Source organism: Dermochelys coriacea, chromosome 2 (genome assembly GCF_009764565.3).
Source record: "Dermochelys coriacea isolate rDerCor1 chromosome 2, rDerCor1.pri.v4, whole genome shotgun sequence".
NCBI lineage: Eukaryota > Metazoa > Chordata > Testudines > Dermochelyidae > Dermochelys > Dermochelys coriacea.
Window position 1 is genome coordinate 77,604,700 of NC_050069.1, and position 23,387 is coordinate 77,628,086.

At 42.9% G+C, this 23,387-nt stretch overlaps 1 protein-coding gene across 2 annotated transcripts in view; it reads left to right on the forward strand.

Annotated features, from left to right (window-relative positions):
• Positions 1-3,203: 3,203 nt before the first annotated feature.
• GAREM1 (GRB2 associated regulator of MAPK1 subtype 1) overlaps positions 3,204-23,387 on the forward strand; it is a 133,388-nt gene continuing 113,204 nt past the window's right edge. Inside the window, exon 1 of one of the 2 annotated variants that reach the window (XM_038393153.2) lies at positions 3,204-3,875. In XM_038393153.2, coding sequence (XP_038249081.1) covers positions 3,755-3,875 — 121 coding nt within the window. In that variant the 5' untranslated portion in view covers positions 3,204-3,754. The remainder of the gene's footprint in view (positions 3,876-23,387) is intronic. The other variant, XM_038393152.2, reaches the window with a different exon arrangement.

Sequence of the window (23,387 nt, forward strand, 5' to 3'; positions counted from 1 at the left end):
GAGTTGATCTCGTGGATACCAGCACAGGTTAAGGTGTACAGTTTTTGGCCTCTGGAGGGGAAAAGGATGGTGTCCAGCAGTAGATGGGGGTGGATGTTGGTAGATAGCCCCAGCACACTCAGGAGTTTACTCTGCCATGTTCCATGACCCCCTTGAAGTCCAACACAGAGACTTTTAAAACTGACTCAACTTTTTGAATCCTTATTAACTTCAAGATGTCTATTTGCCCAGAACTAGATAAACCAATTTTAGTCAGTATGTAAGTGTCACCTTCTAAAAAATCAAATGTGCATCCTGTGAAAATTGAGCAATAACAATAGATCAGGATTTTAGGAGTTAGAGGATAGGCAAATCCAGCAATGGGAAAGAAAATGGAATTTGGAAATGTCTGACATTCAAAATTAGTTTGAAGCAGACCTATGTAAATAAAGAGGACCTGAATACAGTTTTCTGCTTTGTGTTTGTTCAAATCTTCAGAGAAATTAGCAATAACTATCCCCAGATGAGGCAGAAAGACATATTTCTCCCAATACAGCGACACATGACTTGCATGAGGTTTGAGGGAGGAAAGCTTTCAACCATATTCTGAGGCCATATCAACACTGGAATTCAAAGTATGTTAGTCAGCACCATGTTTAAAAACAGTTCTTGCTAGAAAGATGCTTCAGGTCCCAGTGAACAGACCGTCTAACCATGGTCTTGTAAATTATTTTATAACACGTTATATTTTATTGGCTAACATTCACTGAGTTTGTTACACCCGTGGCAAGTTCAAACCATTCTTTTGCTTTCCAAGTTAGAATAATGCTTTTAGCTAATATAATATCACTTTCCATTTCAACAGTTATTTTCACAAGGATTTCCAAGCACTTTTCAAACATTAATTTATTAAGGGGACACATAAAAATCACACTTGTGTCTGAATATATTTTAATACTTACTATTGTTACAAGTAACACCTGAGAGTACCATAATTGAGATTAAAGAAAGAAGGTTTTCCACCATCAGAGCTCTGAAGAAACATGATCAGATCGAACAACTGAGGCACAGGCCCATGCTGTGGGAGTGAGTACAGAACCACACTGTCCTATGGGAAACAAACAATCTAACCTAGATTTCTCTGTAGCACAATAGGTCTCATAACTGCTGCCTTTAGGATTGTGCAGTTTGTACTTCTTTCTGCAACTGACTCATCTTGCTGTTCAGAGCAAGTGGAAGGGGTAAATCTTTGGATGGTCCTTCCTCCTCCCCACCCCTTTGAGGTTGCTTGCTGTTCAGGGGGCACTAGCAGAGTTAGCAAATCTGGCCCCTTTGTGGGATGTCTGAAGGGCTACAAGGAGGGAAAAGGCTCCTTGCCATCTCACCCCTTTTGTGCACTAGCACAAGGACCAGCCACAGTCTGGGTCAATATCATAACTAGATTTCAGAGTAGCAGCTGTGTTAGTCTATATTCGCAAAAAGAAAAGGAGTACTTGTGGCACCTTAGAGACTAACAAATTTATTAGAGCATAAGCTTTCGTGAGCTACAGGTCACTTCATCGGATGCTAGATTGTATCACTCCTGGAGTGAGATCTTATAAGTGGATTTTTATAAGTGTATTGTAAATCACTGAAAAAATACAGTTATAATGGAACTGCTGATACAGTCTTAAATATGCTAATATTAGCAGATGCTGCTGTAATGCAATTCACACAACCTAATTAATAAAATCAGAGTTCTGACAACAAAGTGAACACAGTAAACTCATCACAATACAATATAATGGCTTAGAGTTAATTTTTCCCCATTGATTTATTTGTTTTATTTATGGATTTAAAACAGTTCTCACTGCCTAGCAATCTGCACATCCTACATTCACAGTAAAGAATCACAATGTTACATAAAATACTGGTTCTCCAAGATAAAGACTTCATAACAAAATCCCTTCTGAAAAGAAGTGTAATGGTTGGTTTAAAAACATCATTGAACAGATAAATTTCATGCCATGATAACCAAACAAATGTTTAATATTCCCATATGAAATAATCATAAGTCGAAATTCCTGATCTAATCATTTTCATGCCCTAAATATTCAAACACTGTCACAAGTGAAAACTGAAAAACTGATCTGTAGCTTAATCTTTCCTAATGTGATATGAATTCCACAGACAAAATCTCCAACACTGAATTAAATGGTGGAGAGATTTAATGCAAACTCCTAGCTCAAAATTGCTGTGATAAGAGGAGTGAAACTGTCGAATACCTGTGTTTGTACAGCATGTAGCACAAGGGGGTCCTGGTCTGTGACTAGGGCCCTTAGTCACTACCTTAATACAAAAATAAATAAATAAAGAATACTTAGTTTAGACCCAAAAGTGTATTCAAAGGGTTCTGATCTCTTCCCTCCATGCACAGGGAAATAACACATGGAAATCTCATATGTGTGAGGAGAAGAGAGCCAGAGAGTTGTTTCTCTTAAAGTACACACAATTTATGGTAAAGGAAATTACATATTGTATATACTTTACTTTGTGTCATTCGTGTTCTTTTTGCTGCTTAAGAGGTTTTGCTCACAAAAATTCTGGGAACTCACTGCAGGATAGCACTGAACAATTTTTAAAGCACAAACACTTTGTAAAATTAGTAGCATTATCTTTCCAGATGTGGAATTTGCTTTTGAAATTATGAAAACGCACTTGCACATTTTAGGGTTAGCTGGTGGAAAAGACAACAAAGTGCCCTTTAAGACTTCGTGTTCTATAGGAGGATAAGATTAAGTTTGGAGGGTCTTAGTAGCCAGGGTCTTTTTTGTAGGTTATGGTTTAACATTTTATAAAATGCCATCTGTAGAGATTAGATATAGATGTTTGCAGATGGGTGATGACATACAGGGTATGCAAACAAACCTCAAAGCCTGGAGCAGACTCAGAAGCGGAGCTTAGGTGATCAAGCAGGGATCAATTAGGCAAGCCACTTCATCCCACTTTGGGAAGAAGAAACCTCTTGGGACAGCAACCCTTTATTCGGCCGTTAAAGGCCACAACGGCTTCTGCTGCTGTGTAAACAGGAGGCACCGCTCCTGAGACAGGGCTCTCCAAGAGCTTTACGGAGGCTCTCCCGTTTCACAGACGGAGGACGGGAGATGCAGAGCGATACGCTCAGTGGCTCAAAGCAAGTGAGTGGCCACGCTGGGCATTGACCCCTGGCCGGTACTGTCGGTCAAACGTGCGTCCTGCTCTGTTTGTGTCTCTCCGGAGCTGCGCCCGCAGCCTGCCCGCGAGGGGCTCTGGGCAGCGGCTGCAGGTCGCCGGAGCGGTCAGAGGGGGGAGCGAGCGGGACAGACTTTGCACGGAGCTCCGGTGCCAGAGCCTCCCCCGTCCAGGGAGAGCAGGAGGGAGCCAGCCCGGCACTTTCCTTTCGGGCGCGGGGAGGAGCAGCGGCTGCGCAGGCGTCTCTCGCACCCTGTTGATTAGTCAGTGCTGGGATGGCGTTTCCTGGGCCAGCCGCAGCCGCGAGCCGAGCGGGGAGCAGCCCCGGGGGGCTGGCGGAGCAGCCGCAGCCGCTGGGCGGGTGTCACCTTGCGCTTCGCCAAGCCTAGCATGTCCCGGGGAGGCGGAGGCGGAGGCGGCGGCAGCAGCAGCCGCCGCTGAGCAAGGCGAGCTCCGTCCTGTTGGCTGCAGCACCCCGCCGGGCAGGAGCCGCCGCCGCCTGCCAGCCAGCCAGCCGGCCGGCCGGCCGGACTCCCCCTCCCCGCGCCCGGAGGCGGAAGGGAAGATGGACCCGGGCCCCTCGCTGGGCTCCAGTCTCAAGGATGTGAAGTGGAGCGCGGTGGCCGTCCCCTTGGACCAGCTGGTTAGCGCCTACCGGCTGCCCCAGCTCGTGCGGCTGGACAGCGGTGAGTAAAGCGGCGGGCGCAGGGCTGGGAGCAGCCGCGGCCGCCCATTAACTATTAACTTCTGCAGACGCGGCGGGCGGGAATGGCTCCTCCGAGAGACGCCCCGGCGCGCGCGGCGCGGCCCCCCGGCACCGCCCGGGGGAGGCGCTGCCCGACGCGGGGCGCACGCGTGCCCGGGGACCCCCGGCTGGCCACGCGCAGAGCGGCGGACAGAGCCGAGTGGTAGCCCGCCGCCTTTGGGACCCGCGCTTCTGCAGCGGGTCCAGCCTCACGAGCCCAGGGGTCCTCTCCGTGACTTGGGTCCCAGAACGATGCCTTGCGGCCTGCGCTCATCCCACGCCTTTGCCCGCGCTGGATTGTGACAGGGGTGGCCGAAATCCCGCTTTTCCACTTAGCCTTGGTTTACAAAAAGATCTTGACTGCTCTCTGGCAGGAACGGCGGGTCTCTCGGGGGGCTGCGTGTGCTTCACTTTTATTGGGCTGTAAGTGGAAAGAAGAGGAGGACTTGTGGCACTTTAGAGACTAACCAATGTATTAGAGCATAAGCTTTCGTGAGCTACAGCTCACTTCATTGGATGCATCCGATGAAGTGAGCTGTAGCTCACGAAAGCTTATGCTCTAATAACTTGGTTAGTCTCTAAGGTGCCACAAGTCCTCCTTTTCTTTTCGCGAATACAGACTAACACGGCTGCTACTCTGGGCTATAAGTGGTAATCCATCATGAGCTGGAAAACGCAGAAGTGAGGGGATGTTTACAAGGTTAATGATTAGCTCCAAGAGTTTCTAGCTTGGAAAAATGTTCCCCCCCCTTAAAATTCAGATTCTGGCCCTGAGGGTAGGGAGAACTGCAGAATGCTACAACATACTAAAACTGCCTTTGGGTTGTACTCCTAACCCAGACATTTCTGCTTATTAGATGTGACGGTGAAGTTTTGGCTCTTCTTTCGCTATTTTTCTTTCGGTATTCTACTGGTTGAAACAAACTGGATCATGCTCTTTTGTGTGTGAGAGTTTGGGGAAGCTCAGTGAGTCCAATCTAATGTCAGTGGGGTGTCTCTGAGGGTCAAAAAATACATGATTAAAACATAGGAGGACATTTGCAATACCTAAGGCTCAATCCTGTGATTATATGTTGTGGAACCTACATCAAGGCCAAAGTTAAAGGAATATTAAATAAATCAAGTAGTCTAAGCATAAATGTGCATCATGTTAATGTTGACTGAAAGAGCAACAGACCTGTAAAAAGAGAGGTAACATGAGAAGTTTGTAAATTTCAAAGAAAAGGAACTTTTTACTTGTATTCTAACCTATGGTCTCTAGGTCAGCATAATATTTTCTATTAAAATCTGGAAATTAGAGGTTATGCCCCTGATAGAATGCCTATTAGAGCAACATGCTACGACATGAGACAAGAATTTGGGAATGATATTGGAGTTCTTCGAAGGTTTGGAGTGCATTTTCAGAGACCAGCAACTCGTGGTCATAAAAGGTCTATTATTATGCCAGTCGTAGAGGGAGAGTTCAGGAGGTAGAACTTGAGTGAGAGGGATCAGTCTAGAGAAAGCAGCTCAGGAGGTACAAAAACAATAGCTTTTTCTTGGCCCAATACAAACGTAGGAGTGATTGGTTTTCCCTTGATTTATAGGAAGGCAGCTCATGATTGGGTGCCTGCTGCAGCAGTTATAGTACTTTCAATGTGTCGTCTATGAAGCGACATTGAGGGATGTATGATCAGGTAAAATAACTTGATTACCAAGTTTTTCATTTGACTTACAGCACTTAGACTGCTATTACCATGCATGTTGCCAGTATGTCTTAACAGGCTAAATATTAATTGTAAACACAGCTAACAAACACTAAACCCAATGAATAAGCATTACATCTTGTCTTGCGGCTCACTAAATTGGCTCTGTCAGACCAAGGAGAACAAAGACGGTAAGAACTGGATGAGAGAGTCCTGCCTCCACCCCCTGAATTGCACTCTAGGAGATGGAATCCTGGCCTCACTGAAGTCAGTGGGAGGTTTGCCATTAACTTGTAAGGGGAAAGGATTGCACCCCAGGATCCAACAGCAAAAATACCCTTATATGACCTTTAGTGGCATTGCAGGATATTAGGCGAGAGTAGGTCTGTGAGGTAACGGTGTGTCTGCCCATTCGGGGATTATAAATAGACAACAAAATACTTACTAAAAAGAAAAGGAGTACTTGTGGCACCTTAGAGACTAACAAATTTATTTGAGCATAAGCTTTCGTGAGCTACAGCTCACTTCATCATGAAAAAACTTGTACAGATACAGACAGACATCATCTTCCTCTCCAAATGCAAACAGATGGACATCATACCAAAAGGTAAAAAATCCATTACAATCTACATACCACACAGACTATGCTGACAGCTTGTGCCACACAGTCTCAAAGAAATTGCGGAACCACCTGATCAACATCCTCTACAGCAAACAGGGAAAGATTAAGAATGAGGCATCCGATGAAGTGAGCTGTAGCTCACGAAAGCTTATGCTCAAATAAATGTTAGTCTCTAAGGTGCCACAAGTCCGCCTTTTCTTTTTGCGAATACAGACTAACACGGCTGCTACTCTGAAACCTGTCAAAATACTTACTATCATAACTTTAAACCTTTCTGGTGAATTATCTTCTTTAACTGCTAAATAAATCAATACTCCATGGAGAGCTTATCCTTATTTTCTCAAGGTTTTTTGAAATTTCTGATAGCACTGATGTAGTCTAAGGATAATCTTGGAAGCCGGAAGAAGATTGCTATTAAGACTGAAAAGTGGAAAATTATGCTTTGGTTAAAGAGTTAAACTGCATGGCTTTTTGGCAGCAAATGGTGAACTCCATTGCTAGCATTCAAATCCAGTTTTTGTTTTTAAATAGGAAAATTCAATGTCCTACTGTTGTCTTATTTATTAGGACCCCTGTCATCCTAGCACCATTGTTAATTTTTGACAGCTAACTATTGTTTTTATCCTCAAGGAGGGACATGGGACCACATTCCCTCTCAATTCCAGAGACTGGTCTCTCTAGCGATGACATCACTATCACTGCAGTCTGCTTGTACTCATCCTGTGAATAAAAATATTTCCCGGTGCTGTCAGCTATTTAACAATCATCACTCCAGAAAAAAATATTTTAAACAAATGATACTAGTGTTTTTAAAATCAAACATCCTGGCACGAGTCTGGCTGGGTAGATAGCCCAGCTGGAGGCACCAGTGTTCAGAATTCACTTTTGGCTGTTCACTGAGCCTAACTGAGAGCACCACACTGAATTTCTCTGGTGATAGTGTTGATGGATCCTATAAGTTATTAAGACTCAGAGGGAAATAATTTCTTTTGACTCGCAGCATAAATGCAATGTTTGTGGTTGCTTTAAGGCAGACTGACTGAATTATGATGTGAATTTCAAAGAGAGAGAGCCTATAAAAGGTGTTGTGGGGTTAGGTGAAATGTCTTTTTTTTGAACCCTGATTAAACTCTCTTAAATAACTGCACTGGGAGATACTTTACTTGATGCCTGATCTGGCTAGGCTTGAGGTTGCCATGTTGCTGCTTGGGAGGAACAAGCTTTATTTATTACATTGTAAATCCTGTCCTCAATGAGGTACCACACCAGAGGTAACCTATTTTTAAAAAGGTGTTTAGAACCATAATCGGTTTAGAAATTAGAGATGGAAAAGACCTCTATCTACTCCATTCCCGTTAGTGCAAGATTGTTCCCTACAGCATGTGAAGTGTTTAGTCTAGTTCTAAATGATAAGATAGCGTTGTATGGTTTCGAGACAAAGAACATCACACTAAATAGAACAGTTTGACTATGAACATAGTGAACAATTCACATTGCATCCTTTTACAAACTCAGGGATATCCTTGAAATTGAGCAATGGTTTTATACTAAGAATTTCACTCCTCTGAGGTTTGTATGTGGTATCATTTATTGTGGATAGTCTTCTTTCAAGAAACTGTTGCAAAGTGCTTCAGTGGACTGTAGTATTTGGAGGAGGTGGTAAGAACCATTTTGGAAAAACTAAAGTAGACCAAAAAGACATGAGCCCCTCAGAATGTACGTGATCCAAATACCCATGCTGTGTAAGGCAAGCTATTGTACAGTGTGTAGGTAGGTGATGGTTCAATGGGTAGGTAAGCCTCCAGTTAGGAGAAGGCAAAAAGATAGGATGTACTTTGGAAGTAGTGAAAGCTTACCTGGCCTGACTTCTTTTTCCATAAGCATTGAGCAGCTCTGAAAAATCAGACCATTCATGTTTGAATTGCACATACGTCCATGCACACAATTAATATAATCTTCCACCCTCTGCCCCACAGACATACTTTCCCTCGTGGTCTGCTGATTCCATCATGACAATTGAGTGAAAAAGCAGATGACTGCCTGCTTGCTGTATTTTCTTTCGAACAGGCAGAAATGTTCCAGAAGTGTTCCAGAAACACTTTAGTGAAAAAGCTTTTAAATTGTTTTAAGTGCTGCTACCTTGTGGCATCTGTGAAAATGATAGTGCCCTCCTGGAGTTGGAGTCCAAATAACTTGGTAACAACTATTCTCAAGTGTAGAACAATCTTCCAGATGAGGTGCACATGAGTTCACTAATGTATCTCTTAATTTTAAAGCTAAAAACTGTCGTTGTTTGAGCCTATTGTTCAGTAGCAACTTCAGGTGCAATAGTGTGTACTGTATGTTCTTGAATCAGTATGCTACTTCTATTATTGTGGGCTCTTGATAATGCTCTGCTATGGTAGTCAAGGATTCAAAACAGTTTGTCCTAAGCTGCTATTTTCATATGCTCATAAGTGCTCAGATATCACAGGGACAGTACCTAGATAAAGGCACAAAATAGACCACCTGGGCTGAAATTTTGCACTCTTGACTGGTACACAAAGGTTCCTTAGATATTTTCTTTTAAAAAGGTAATATCTCTACAGCAAATCCTTTAGTTCAAGAGTGGAGGAAAAAATACTTTTTTGTTTGTTTTTTGTTTTTTAAACGATGGCTCTGTTTTTTAATTATTATTGTTATTTGAAAAAATTGACAAAGTCTTCTGGGAGATTTAGTGCATTGGCTTGGTTTAATATTTTAAAATATCACTTGGGGCTGTGGTTCTCACCTTTTTTCAATTGCGAGCCCCTTTGGAAATTTTGAATGGAGGTGTGGATCCCTTTGGAAATCTATTGCCTGTGTATATATAGTTGAATTCTGTTCAGTTAGTTTTCAGTCTTTTTTTTTTTTTTTTTTTTTGGACCCCTTAGACCCAGGGTTCTCAAACTTCATTGCACCGCGACCCCCTTCTGACAACAAAAATTAATACATGACCCAGGAGTGGTGACAGGACTTGGGCGGGCTCAGATTTCGATCACTCGGGGGAGGAGGAGCAGAGACAAAGCTGGAGCCCTGCCACCCCAGGTGGGGGTGGGTAGGTCAAAGGCAAAGAGCTTCAGCCCCAGGCAGGCGGCCTGTAACCTGAGCCCCGCTGCTCACGGCTGAAGCCCTCAAGCTTTGGCTTCTGCCCTTCATGGTGAGGCTCTAGGGTTGCTAGGTGTCCGATTTTTCAACCGGATCACCCAGTCAAAAAGGAACCCTGGTGGCTCCGGTCAGGACTGCTGACCGGGCCGTTAATGGTCCAGTCAGTGGGGCGAAGGCAGGCTCCCTGCCTGCCATGGCTCCGCGAGGCTCCTGGAAGCAGCGGCATGTCCCCCCTCTGGCTCCTTGGCTTCGGGTGCTGCCACTGCCCCAAGCACCAGCTCCACAGCTCCCACTGGCTGAAATGTGGCCAATGGGGGCTGTGCCCGTGGATGGGGCAGCGTGCAGAGCTGTCTGGCCATGCCTCCACATAGGAGCCAGAGGGGGGACATGCTGCTGCTTCCGGGAGCTGCCTGAGGTAATCGCTGCCCGGAGCCTGCATCTCAGACCACCACCTGTGCCCCAACCCCCTACCACAGCCCTGATGCCCCTCCCATCCTCTGAACCCCTTGATCCCAGCCTTGGAGCCCTCCCCTGCACCCCAAACTCTTTATCCCCAGCTGGAACCTGCACCCTCTGGTACCCCAACCCCCTGCCCCAGCCCTGATACATCTCCCACCCTCCGAACCCCTCAGCCCCAGTTCAGAGCACCCTCCTACAGCCCAACTCCCTCACCCCCAGCCAGCACCCCCCCCCCGCACCTCAATCTGCTGCCTCAGCCCGGAGCCCCCTGCCACACGCCGAAACCCTCAGCCCATAGCCACCTCCTGCACCCCAAATCCCTCATCCCTGGGCCCATGCCCCCAGCTGGAGTCCTCATCTTGCACCCCAACCACCTGCCCCAGCCTGGAGCCCCCTACCATACCCTAAACCTCTAATTTCTGGCCTCACCTTGGAACCTGCACCCCCAGCCCAGAGCCCATACCCCCCTCACACCCCAACCCCCTGCCTCAGCCGCGAGCCCCCTCCCATACTCCGAGCCCCTTGGCTCCAGCCCAGAGCCCTCTCCTACACCACAGAGCCTGCACCCCCAGCTGGAGCCCTCACTCCCTCCTCCACCCCAATTCCCTGAGCCAGCCCGGTGAAAATGAGCAAGTGAGTGAGGGTGTGGAGAGTGAGCGAGAAAGGGGGGAGATGGAGTGAGAGGGGGTGGACCTCAGAGAAGGGGCAGGGCAAGGGTGTTCGATTTGTGCGAGTCGAAAGTTGGCAGCCCGATGGGGCTCAGGCTTCGGCCCCAACAAGTCTAAGCCAGCCCCAATGACCCTGTTAACACAGGATCACCACCCACTTTGGAGTCCTGACCCACAGTTGGAGAACTACCGCTTTAGACATAGTCCAGCAACCCCAGGGTCTGCGGACCACACGTTGAGAACCACTGACTTAAGTACACAAATTTAAGGTAAACTCAATCAGAAACTAAGATAGGATGCCCGAGGAAGTAGGATAGTTCTTAAGAAACTAAAACAAGTGTTGTGTAATGGTTCATGTATTGTTGTTTCTAATGGTTGTAATAAAGCATGACACAAGAGACTAGCATTAAAACTGACATGGGAAAGAAGTTAATATTTGTAATACCTTTATGGATCAAAGTGTTCCTGGCAATTTTAATTAAATGAATTCAGCACTCTTTGTAGTGGTCTGGTGACCTTAAGGGAACATGCTGAAAAGAAATGCTACAGTATATGGGACAATGTGGCATAGCAGTTAATTTCAGTCACAGGAGCAATGTTCCAGGAATTCCACCTGTAGTTTGACTGCAGCAAGAATATTGGTATTTTGGCATAGTGAATAACTAGCTGTCAAGATCTGAGAATCTCTTGTAGGAAAATACTCATCATATTAATAACATATATAGTGCATATGACTCAAAAAACAAGCTTCATAAAACACTGTGCCAAATTACTTAAACCTCTTGAATTTTATATTTATGGTGCATTCTGTTAGTTTAACTATGCTATTTAAATTTTATTCTTTCTTGTACAGCCTGCATTTTCCATACTATATATAGCTCTGTAGCTAGTCATGGTACTTTATAAGCAAATATACAATAAAGACAGTGTTCCAGCTTTGTACTGTAATTTAGACTGAAAATACAACACAATGATGAAAGACCATGGTGTGTGAGGAGGTAGGGAAGTATGTTCATGTTGAGTGGACATCAAATGTTCCCTAGACTGTTTTAGAAAACTAGCAAATCTACTGCAGGTTTTGTAGGAGGAAAAAATCATCCACCTCCATTCATGGAGTGGTGTGAATAACTGGAAGTCACACAGCTAATTACATTTAAATTGATTTACATCCTTTCGTCCTTGTTCTTGGAAGAACACTTTCAGAAGCCTTAAATTACACTCGAATATTTATATAAAATGATTGAAAAATGAAAACTTCATTTGCTGAAAAGCCCTAAATCTCTCTTTCCTCCCCCCCTATGATTATAGCCTCATTACACATTTTACATCTGATCATAAAACATTCACTTTTGAAATTGTGCCCATGTAATTGTGTTATGGTCACACTTGTCTGTTCTCAGTCTTCAAATTTGAAACTTGTTCATATTGTTCTAGGAAAAAATGTCGAGCCTCTGTGGATGGTGATTAGGAAAGATGAGAAGCTTGAACATTGAAAATGTACCTCCCTCAGAGCATAATATAAAATATGATTAGCTATGTATGTGTATGGTACCACACAGTGTTCCGAGACTGGGTGTGGCTCGCAGCAAGCCACAAAACTACAGCAAGTACCATTCCAGTGTAGGTGAAAGACAGTATATAGGAAAGGGAACATTTTAATTTTAAAAAAAACAAAAACTGTAGCGCTCAATAGTAAAAGAGCTTTGTGAATTGTGAGTATTATTCTCCCTCCAGCCTTTTAGAGATAGGGAAGTTGGTCATGGAGGTTCTGTTTCTCATTATTGTATGCTGCTAGACAAAAGTGGAATCTTTTTTCCTTTCTATATTTTTTTTTAAAAATTGTTACTGTAAAAAAGTTAAAATAACACTCTAAAGAAGACGATGATTTTTTCCCTTAATATTATTCACTTGAAACTTGGCTTATAGGAAGGATGGTTTGGGTTTTAATAAATTCTTCCAGTTTCCAGTTGGACTGGAAAAGTAATTAAAAGGCTATAACCAGATAAATTCTTATTCAGAATTAAAGCTATAACTCAAAGTTTTACCCTTCCTATGGGCATAATGCAGTAGTCTGACTTGTGCTGCCCTGCTTGGGCAATAAAGATGAGATAATGGGTGTTTTGCGCACTGATCTGGTAGAGCTCAGCCTGGTGAGCATCCAGCCAGGGAATCATGGTTGGAGCACTCTCACTGAGCCCCGTGTGCTCTTTAAGCTGCCTGAGCAGAGTGTAGGCTCTGGCCCTGGCTGGGGTTTCTGGGCATAATCTCAGGGTACAGATCCTTTGTCTAGCACCCCCTTCTGAGAGCTGGGATTCCAACTGCCCAGACCCTGGGACCAGCGCTGACTCCTCAATTGCTTTATAGCTTAAGCCTGTCCTCTCATAGATTCATAGCCGAACTACTCCAGATGTGTGATGCTTTTGGGTTTACAGTTTCTCCTCTGGGGCACATGATAGTGAAGGCCAACAGAACTTTGCGCAGGATGCTGAACACCATTACTCTCTATCTAGCACAAGATGTACACAGACTTAGACAAAATAATAACACCTTTATGCATTTACATGCCTCAGTTTCTTCAGTCCCCAAAGTGTTCTTTGGGTGTGGGCAGAGTCCTCTTGGGGGATCCAGGATCTTTCTCCTGTAGCTCATGGAGTCCTTCAAGTTCATATGTTGTGCCATACGGATCTTTTGTTCTGCTGCTGGGGATTGTCCACTTCCCCTCTGTACAGAGAAGTAGGAGGAACTAGCTTCCCAAGTGTTTCCACTTGAGTGGGTAACCCTTTAAGATCTAACAACCAACCATGGTACCTGGTCTGGTAGGTATGTGCTGCTGCCCTTTTTAGCAAATGGTGGATGCCACATCGAGGCAATCCATAATTCCACAATTTCACAACATAGACATTTTCCCCAAACCATCACAAGAGGAGTAATGTAAATGATTTTACTAAAACGAGCTGTCCTAAGCATGATGTGTTTCATTACACTGGAGTCTCTGTGTAACTTTCTGTTTTTGTTTGTTGCCATGAAAGGGGTTGTGTATGAACAAGAGACCTACTTAAAGCATAAGTGAAATTACAAGCCCTTCTGTCCTCTTTTGTCAGTATATGCAGGCTTTGTCTTTGTGCTAAAAGTTCATATGACGTTTTGTCTTGTGAGTTACTAGTGGACAGTAACATTTCTTCTATTCTAATGCAAACTGATTTTGAGTCTTTGTACCCACTTCCAGAATGAACTAAAAGCATGTGTGGGATATAAAAAACCAGAGTCCAGCTAAAGAGTAATGATGACTTCTTCTTTTGGCCTGCAAAGCTTTACCTGAACATTATCTACATCAGTTAATTTTTATTTTTTTCGTTTGGGCAGTCTGTCCAAGGTACTCTCAAGTGCAAACAGTGGTCCTGGTGATCTGCAAACGGGGATCAATGCTCACAACAATAAACTCCCATGAGAAGTTAGCATGACATCTTTGTTCCCAGCACCATTAGCCCAGAAAGCAAGTGGCCTTGTTATATAATATGCTCAGGGAACATATTCACGCAAATGGCACTTTAAAATATGAAATAATAAATAACTGACAATAAGACAGCTTAAAACAATTCCTCAACTTACTTGATTTGCTCAGGAAAAGCCTGAATGAATAGATGGGGCTTACAGTAACAAAAGTTAGGCTTAATTGGCCCAACAGAGGAAGCGCATTCTATATTTTAAGTCTTGGAACTAAAATGATGTTCTTAATTTGGGCTTTCTGCATCTAAAGAGAGCTGGTCTTTGCTTCCAGTCAGTTTCTCCATGCTTGATCCCATTAAGGCAAGTCAAACAATCTTTTTTTTAAAATGTTTAGTATTGCTAGCCTCAGTCAGCCAAAAATCATGGTACTTCAAAAGGGATAAGTTTGTGGTTCTCTGCCTTTATTTTATTTTGAGTTTTTAGTTTTCACGTTTTCAAGCTTTTTGCCATAGTGAAGGCTAAAAACTTTTTTAAAATAATAGCTGAAATTCTCATGTAATCAAATGACTCTTATATCAGGAGACTTGGATAAAATAGAGTGAGCAACACTGTTTACTTCCAAACATGCTGCTGAGTATTAAGCCAGCTATTTAATTAAAGGATTTGTTAAGACTCTCCACAGCAATGCATGAGAAACCATGCTAATTGTTCTTCTCTTGGATCAGTGTTCTAGCTAAATGTTATGCACATTCTGTAAAGCAGAGTTTGAATTGCTCTCTATGATGGGCAATATTAAGGAATAGAGTGGTGGCTTAGTACACTTTCTGTTGCTGGCCTGTGTTTTGGAACGCAAGCGGGAACGATGGGACGTTACTGCAGAGAAGACATTTCTGTGTGGTGATGGTGGGAGGGTTGCCTGTGTTGAAAGATTTGCTCCATGTCATTCGGCTTGTATTCATAAAAAGGAAATAATTCCAATTCTCTGGGATGTTTCTTCAAAAGATTTAAAACAAATACAAACAAAAACCTTAATGAGCCTAGATTGTTACTCTTGGCTTTTCACTTGGTGGGTCATAAACACAAACTGAATCAAAATCCCCCGGGGGAAATCTTGGCCTCATTGAAGTCAACGGGAGATTTGTAATTGATTTCACTGGGGCCAGAATTTCACCCTAAGTGTCTTTGTAGCCAGAAATCTGAATACTTAAAATATTTTTTGCTTATATTAAGTAGTGGTTTGAACAAAACTTGTGAGTCTTTGAGACCCAGTTTGTATGGATTTACAGGCCTGAATCTGGAGAAAATCTTCCATTGGAACAAACTGGGATTTTCAATGGTGTTGTGACACAATGGGAAAGATCAGGCTACATGTTCATTCACTGGGGCTGCTGTAGAACTCTGTTCTTAAAGAAACAAAACTTCCCTGTCTCTGCTGGCTGGTGAGAGAAGAGTAGGGGGTAGGTAGAACAACGGGTGCCAGCGTGAGTTATACTTGTGTTTTGTCTACTGGATTGTATCCAGCTCTTGCAGGAGAGTTGAGGACTGAGGGGGTGAAAGCTTGATTCCTAAAATAGTTAACACATAGTTTGACCATAAGCACGGGGGGAGATCAGACCATTACTGAGACAGGAGACCTCAAAGTAACTTATCGGTGCTGCAAGAAGTTTGGTTAGTGATTCTGTACATGGCATTCTTCTCATTTGTTCAATACTGAACTGCAGGGGGTTGGGAGCATTGTCATTCGATGTCTATCAGATGTGATTTAAAAATTTGTTTCAACTTGATTAGTTGTGGCTGCTAAAGATGCTGTTGAGTAGGCTGTCTCCCTAAAAATATAGGGTTAACCGTGGTGTCCTAGCTAAATTTCTTGATTAGATTCTGTCTACCTATGACTCCTCTGCAGTTCTATCTGGATGCTGCATTTCCCACTACCAGTTGTGTAGTGCTGCTTTCTCATTTAGTCTAGCAGTGCTTGTATTTGAGGGGCTGGTAAAGTGGGGTAGTTCAGAACTTAGAGAAGGGGAGTGGAATCCCATTTGGGTTCTATTCCCAGCTCTGCCATAGATTCAACTACAACACTGCATACATAGATTCATTCTGTCAGTTTGGGTAAATCAGTTAGTACTTTAATTTTGACACCAATAATGTTGTATGCTGGGAACAACACTGTACTATAAAGCAGGGGTGGGCAAACTACGGCCCGTGGGCCACATCTGGCCCATCAGGCCTTTTAATCCGGCCCTCAAGTTCCTGCCGGGGAGAGGGGTTAGGGTCTTGCCATGTGGTGCCTGGAAGAAGCTGTATGTCCCCCCTCCAGCTCCTATGCGTAGGAGTAGGCAGGGGTCTCTTCGCACACGGCTCCTGCCCCAACTGTCGCCCCCTGCAGCTCCCATTAGCTGGGAACCGTGGCCAATGGTAGCTGCAGGGGCAGTGCCTGCAGATGGGGAAGCGCGCAGAGCTGCCTGGTTGGCACCGTGCCTCTGTGTAGGAGCCATATGGGGGCATGTCGCTGCTTCTGGGAGCTGCGGGGGTGGCATCTGCAGATGGGGCAGTGCACAGCAGAGCTTCCTGGCTGCGCCTCCGCGTAGAAGCCAGAGGAGGGACGTGCTGCTGCTTCTGGGAGCTGCTTGAGGTAAGCACTGCTCGGAGTCTGCACCCCTGAGCGCCTCCCTTCTTTCCCGGCGTCCCAACCCTCTGCCCCAGCCCTGATCCCCCTCCCCCTGCCCTGCCCTCTGAACCCCTTGATCCCAGCCCAGAGCACCCTCCTACATCCCAAACGCCTCATCCTCCGCCCCAGCCGGAGCGCACGCACACGCACACACACACCCCATCCTGGAGCCCTCTCCCACACCCTGAAGTCATTTCTGGCTGCACCCCAACCTCCAATTTTGTGAGCATTCATGGCCCGCCATACAGGTTTTTATAATCCCTCAGGCCAAAAAGTTTGCCCACCCCTGCTCTAAAAGATCCATGCAAACTTCTTTGCAGGATATGCTTTCTTGGGTAGGCTCTGTAGCTTTCCATTCCTGCAAGTTAGTTGCTGTAATTGACAGCTCCTTCCCCTAATCAACTGAAGCTGCAGCTTGGTGTCTTTCTAATATACAAATACAGTAGTTGATATACCATGCCTTTATTGAAACTACCTTTTGGAGTGGTGCAAGAGCTTTCAAATGTTGGGACCCGTGTATGCTCTTTCCCTTTACTCTCCTTATTTAGCTAAGGCCAGTGTATACAATCTTCTGATGTTTTTAACCTTTCATCATTGGCTTCTGGAAGTTAGCAAAGGTTACTCTCTCTTCAGTATTTCACAATTTTCATAAGGTGCTCTGTTAGCAAAAAAACAACTGTCAGTAATGGACCTTGACCTTGTTGCAAAACAATTGTTCTTTGTCAGTTGCATATCTCAACTTGGCTTGGTTGTTGGCTGGATGATGGCATCGTGGTATGTGTCTGTGTAACCTACTTGCAACATTATTAGTACTTATGATCCAACCAAATACTTGTAATGGGTTCCCAAGACACAACATTGAGTACTAACAGTCTGGGTTTTCTTGTGATTAGAAGAACACCATCCATTTTAAAAACTACACTTTGCACTTGCTGTAACACTAAAGATTAGAGGGAAGCCAGAAAAGATTTATCATCACCCAGTTTTATCACTGTGTGTTTTGATACAACTTTCCTCATTGTTTACCTTCCCCCTTTTCTCTTTTGTTTTTTTTTTTTTTTTTTGCCAGAAGAACAGGGAAGACACACCTTTCCTTTTAAAAAAAAAAAAAAAAAAAAAGTGATTGTAAAACCTCAAACTGATAGGGGAACTTGGGGATGGAGGAGCAGGTGTGGTATCTGAAACTACTCATAAGAAGTTTGTGTGTGTGTGTGTGTGTGTGTGTTTGACTAGATTGCAAGTTGATGGTGTCAGTTTTAAAGAAAGCATTGGGGCTGTGATCCAGCCACCACTCCTGAGTGTCTCAGTTAATAAGAACCACGTATCTTTAAAGAAAATGTCTGAGTGTTAATATATTTGAAATACAACACAGTCAGAATGATAGCTTTAAATATTTGTGGATTCTACAGAAAATGTATTGGAAAGACATTAAAGGTTTGACTAATACTGCCAGAAAGCTTAGTTACACACAACTCTGATATACGCACAATTTACATCCGATACTCTTTGGATCTCTGTCTCAGAAGGTCTTGGTATCCTGAGGATGAGAAGGGGAACTATTTTAACTAATGTTACCATGAGATTCCTTCATCATTCACTTCTTTCTTCTGACACTGATGACCAAGTCGGACAATGATTCTGTCAGGCACTCCATCCTAATTAGTTCATTTCAAATTAGAATAACCAATGCAGAGAGAGTTTTCTCATGTGTTGCATAATTAGGTTAAAAAAGGACTTTCTCTTATTGCTCCTGGAATTTAAAACCTTCATTCCTTTGAAACTGTTCCACGGTACACTTGGATTTTAAGTGCTGAAAAACTAAAATGTACATCTAAGAGTGATGCCTTGCAAAAAAGCTTCTGTGTACAACTACATTTCTTTATTTGCCGTTTTTAGTTGTCTGAAATAAGAGAATGATAGAAATAGAGAGGGAAACTAAAATCATAGCCTCTCAAACTTATTCAATTTATTTCTTCTATGCTGAGAGAATTGTTCCCTAAAACATTCCCACCTGCCCCCTTACACAACTGTCGTATTAGGTGCTCTAATGTCTCTTGGCAAAAGTAAATTCTGATGTGGTCAAAGAACTGAAAACTACAGTGGTTTGAAATTGAATACATGAGTGACAAAAAAGCACTGCTGGTCTGAGCAACCAGTAACACTTTTAAAGACTGCTATCTTGTGAGCTACCAAAACCAGAAATGACACACCATTGGGGAACTGAATCCTGGCTCTGGAGGTTCAAAGGTATTGAAACTTTAAAATCGTATCATAAAACCTAGTAAAACTAATACCTGTACTTCCACTGCCCTCTTCCAGCAAAGTCTGAGAGGCTGCTGAGTCTTAGGCTGCTGCTGTGCATGCAGTGACTGCTTATGCACTCTAAAGGAGCTATGGCACAGAACAGCTGCTATTAAAAGTGCACCAGGAACAACTTATTACAGCAGCAGTTTAGGACTCTGTGTGTGTGTGTGTGTGTGTGTGTGTGTGTGTGTGTGTGTGTGTGTGTGTGTGTGTGTGTGTGTGTGTGTGTGTGTGTGAGAGAGAGAGAGAGAGTTAATTTTTGTGAAATTATTATAAATGTGTACATTCACAGTCAGTGACATAGCAAAAACACTGAAGGGGTGGGAAGGAATCTTAATTAATTAGGTGAACCCCCCAATAACGCCCCATACTTTATAATCACTCAGTGCTAGAAACGCTTGTTGTACCATTACACGTACTTCCAAACACTTACTCAGTACCAGAAGGCGAAGTCTCCAATCCTTGTAGTCCCAAGTGTATTGGAGTTTTTTCCATATTGCTATGGGCATTGTTCTTCGCAACACCAAATGTTTTAATTCCCTCCCCACATTCAAATATTTGTCAAAATGATATCATTCAATCAAATTCTTATCACAACTTACAGCTGGAATATCCGTCACATTTTACTCTTAAACTCTTCCTTGTTCTCATTTTAAATCTCTGGAATATGTTTGTATGGAAGAATATGATGTGCAGACTGTCAGTGCTGTTGAGATTAGATCCATTGGGTACTGGATTAAGCAAAAAACAAAAGCAGAACCCCTACGGTTCTACGAAATTAAATACTGAATGAAACTTTAATGCCTTTTTAAAGTGCTTCATTTACATAACTGATGTAGTCTTTGGCAGTGGGTCCCAAGCTTTTTCTGTCGCGCGCCCCCACCCTCACTTTTTGTCTAGGTTTTGCCTAGAGGGATTCTCTGACTTGAATATGATTAATCTGTAAGGTATTTACTATCCTGATTTTATAGAGGTGATTCTTTTACTTGAATTAAAATTCTTCTTTTAAGATCCTGATTGCTTTTTCATTGTTCTTAAGATCCAAGGGTTGGGTCTGTGTTCACCTATGCAAATTGGTGAGGATTTTTATCAAGCCTTCCACAGGAAAGTGGGTGTAGGGCTTGGGGGGATATTTTGGGGGGGAAGACGTCTCCAAGTGGGCTCTTTCCCTGTTCTTTGTTTAACACGCTTGTTGGTGGCAGCACAGAGTTCAAGGACAAGGCAAAGTTTGTACCTTGAGGAAGTTTTTAACCTAAGCTGGTAAGAAGAAGCTTAGGGGGTCTTTCATGCAGGCCCCCACATGTGTACCCTAGAATTCAGAGTGGGGAAGGAACCTGTCCGTGCTCCCCTCCAAGAATGCGGTCAGAAGCTAGATCTAGGGGCTTGTGGCTGGGAGCTAGGCTGGGGCTGGGGGCAGAGTGGGGCTGGCCAGTGCTCCCCCCCACCCCCACATGGGGGCTGGCCTGGGCCCTGCTTTGCCCCCTTGAATGTTCCTCCATGCCCCCCACAGTATAGGGAACATTGGTCTATAGTATAAATTGATAGCAAACTGTAGTGCTGCTTTTTTTTAGTTTAAGATTTTGATCTTATCAGAATTAAGCAGGAGAGCAGTTTGCATGTTCTCACTGGTATTAAGAAAAATCCTATCCTCTTAATTTTAATACTTTGACTTCACAAGAAACCTGCATTTCTTTCTCCCCCCGCGCCCACAAAATCCTAAGCTGAGAAGTGGAATTACTCAAATCTTTTTTTTTCATATTAGTAAAAAAGTAATCTGAAGGAATAAAGAGGCACCGCTTCTACAAGGGAGAAGTTGCTATGGTAATTCAGTATAACCATGCCATAGAAGTAAAACATGATTCATTGGTAACATTCTCCTAGCTCATGCTGGATGGGAAATAAACATTGATTAGCCTTTGGCTAGAAAAGATTGTCATGCTGTTCTCATTTGTGTGCTCTTTTCCAGCTGTTAAACCAAAGCTGGGAAGTTTGTGTTTGAAACATAGTAACTATCATTTTAATTATAGCTGGAGTTGATATTTAAATGGCAAAGACTATTTTTTCTCGATGAGACATATTGAACTGCTTCCAAATGGCTATATGCTACTGTGCATCATAGAGATTTTGACTGTTCTACAGTACTCTGCAGTTTCATGGTAAACCTACCACCAGAATATCACACTTTCTACATTTTTCTTCTCTTATTACCATGGGGGATGGAAACAGAGCATGTCCTCCAGTCTTACCCTTAATTTTGCATGAGAACTAACAGTATAATGTCAATTAACATTTTAGAATTGAATATGTTGGCAAGTTGACAATCTCCTTTGGGATTCTATTCCACTGCTCAGTTGTTTTGTACTATAGATTTTTTTTTTTTAACTTTCCCACCATCGCTTACACCAATGCAGCTCTCATCAATGCGATGTTTTAAAAACACTGGCAAAGCTCCTCAAATACAACAAGGAGTCTGGGGGCACTTTAAAGGCTAATAGATTTTTTTGGGCATAAGCTTTCGTGGATAAAAAAACACTTCTTCAGATGCTAAGCTCCTGTGGCTGTCAACACCAGTTCACTCTTGTTTGGTATAAGCAACAGTGGGAAATCTTTGCAAAAAAAAGTCTTGTTTTAGACAAGGCCTGTGAAGAACTTTCCTTATTTTTTTCCCGTTTATAGCTATAGGCCGTTGTTTGTTGTCCTGAGACTGTAAGTTGCCTTCGCTTGAACAGGTACTGAGCATCATGTGCCCCCTTCCTCTTTTTTTAGACTCCAACTTCAGCTCCCCAGAATTTATTTTATTGAAATAAATCATACTTATTATTTTTTGTTCCCTTTCTATGCTTTTCTCAACCCTTTTTTTTAAAAAAAAGTTTGATTTCTTGCTGATTGGACTGGTCGGGGGATTGATAATGGAATATAGTGCCTTTCAGGTTGGTCAGTTGAAGTCCTAGAACCAAGTGACCAAAATCTGCCCATAGACATGTACATACAGCTCTTGTTGACTTCAGTGGGAATTGCACCTCCATATTTAAGGGCAGAATTTGGCCCACTGGATAAAGATGAAGGTCATCTTACCAACACAGGATTGCACTTTAGAGCAGCTCTTTCAGTCAGTATTGGCCCAAGAGTTGCTTGAGGCATGAGAATTGACTGTTTCAAAAGAAATACCTATTTGTGGTTAAAAAGTAGTAATCAGTGTTGCTGATTTGTAAAAATAGGCCTGAACCAAATCCCACATCCAGATACCCCCAAACTATTTGAACTTAGATCCAGACTTTGCATCTTGAGTCTCTCTACTGATCATTAATTGGTAAATTCACAGCTACGCACTTTTCTTGGGTATCAAGAGATCAAAGAGGAATAACAAATTAAGTAGGCACCCTAATGCTAGAGGCTGGTCAAACACTGACTGACATGTGGACCCACCAAGGAAAGGAAGTATGGATTTTGGGTTTGGCATAATCTAAGGTTGTGTCTAATTTTGTTGCTCAGGGACTGGAATACCATGGTAATGAGTATGGTATAAATACCTAGATATGGCATGAAGTCTGCCCAGAGGAGGTTGAAGCCATCCAACAGGGCTCACAATTTATTCTTTACCAAGAGGCATACAGTCAGCTTGTACAGTGCTGTCAGTTATTAGGGTTCATAATATAGGGACGATTTTAGACCATGAGCTGATGTTTCAGCTTTCTTGTGAGAAAGTAAAAATGATTCTTCATTGTAGGAAGAAAAACATTTTACAAGCTTCAGTGTCTTCAAAAGAAGAATAAGGGATAGTTCTAGGCTCGATTTCATCTTGGAATGAAGACTAAGTGCTTCCTTCAGAATCTTTCTGCTGGAACTATGGTATCTGGTTTATTTAAATGGTGTCCATTACCTTTCTCCTTTTCCAACACACTCTCTCTACCTCCATTTAAAATGTTTCGAGAGTAAAAAAAAAAAAAAAAAATTAATGTTTAAGGGGTGGATATAAACTTTTAACCAAGATGACCAAATGTGGCCTTTTAAAATGTTTAGATTCTTGTAGCTCTGTATTTTATTTTCAACGGCATATTTTTGTAAGTGAATGAGTCATGTTGATCTTCATATTTTGTAAGTAACTTGAATGTCCGTTTACTAGTGCTTGTTGGGATTGAAAAGTGGTCACCTATAGTGTGTGTAATGGGCAAGAATGCTGTTTTATGAAAGTTAATGGACCAAAATTTAATTGTTAAACTAGAGCAACCCCATTCACTGACTTTTAAGAGTAGGATGTGGTTTTAACTACTTCAGCAGATATATAGATTATATTTACTAAACCCACTGAGTTAAATAGAAGCATCTGCTCTTGCACAGTAAAACGATGAAAGTATTTCACAGGAATGCGTGGTTTGCCTTTTTTGTAGGTTGCATAAAGCCATACAACTCAACATAAACGCGTATCTGCCCACTGACCCCAAATCCTTAGAATCAAAGAATGGAGTTCATACTG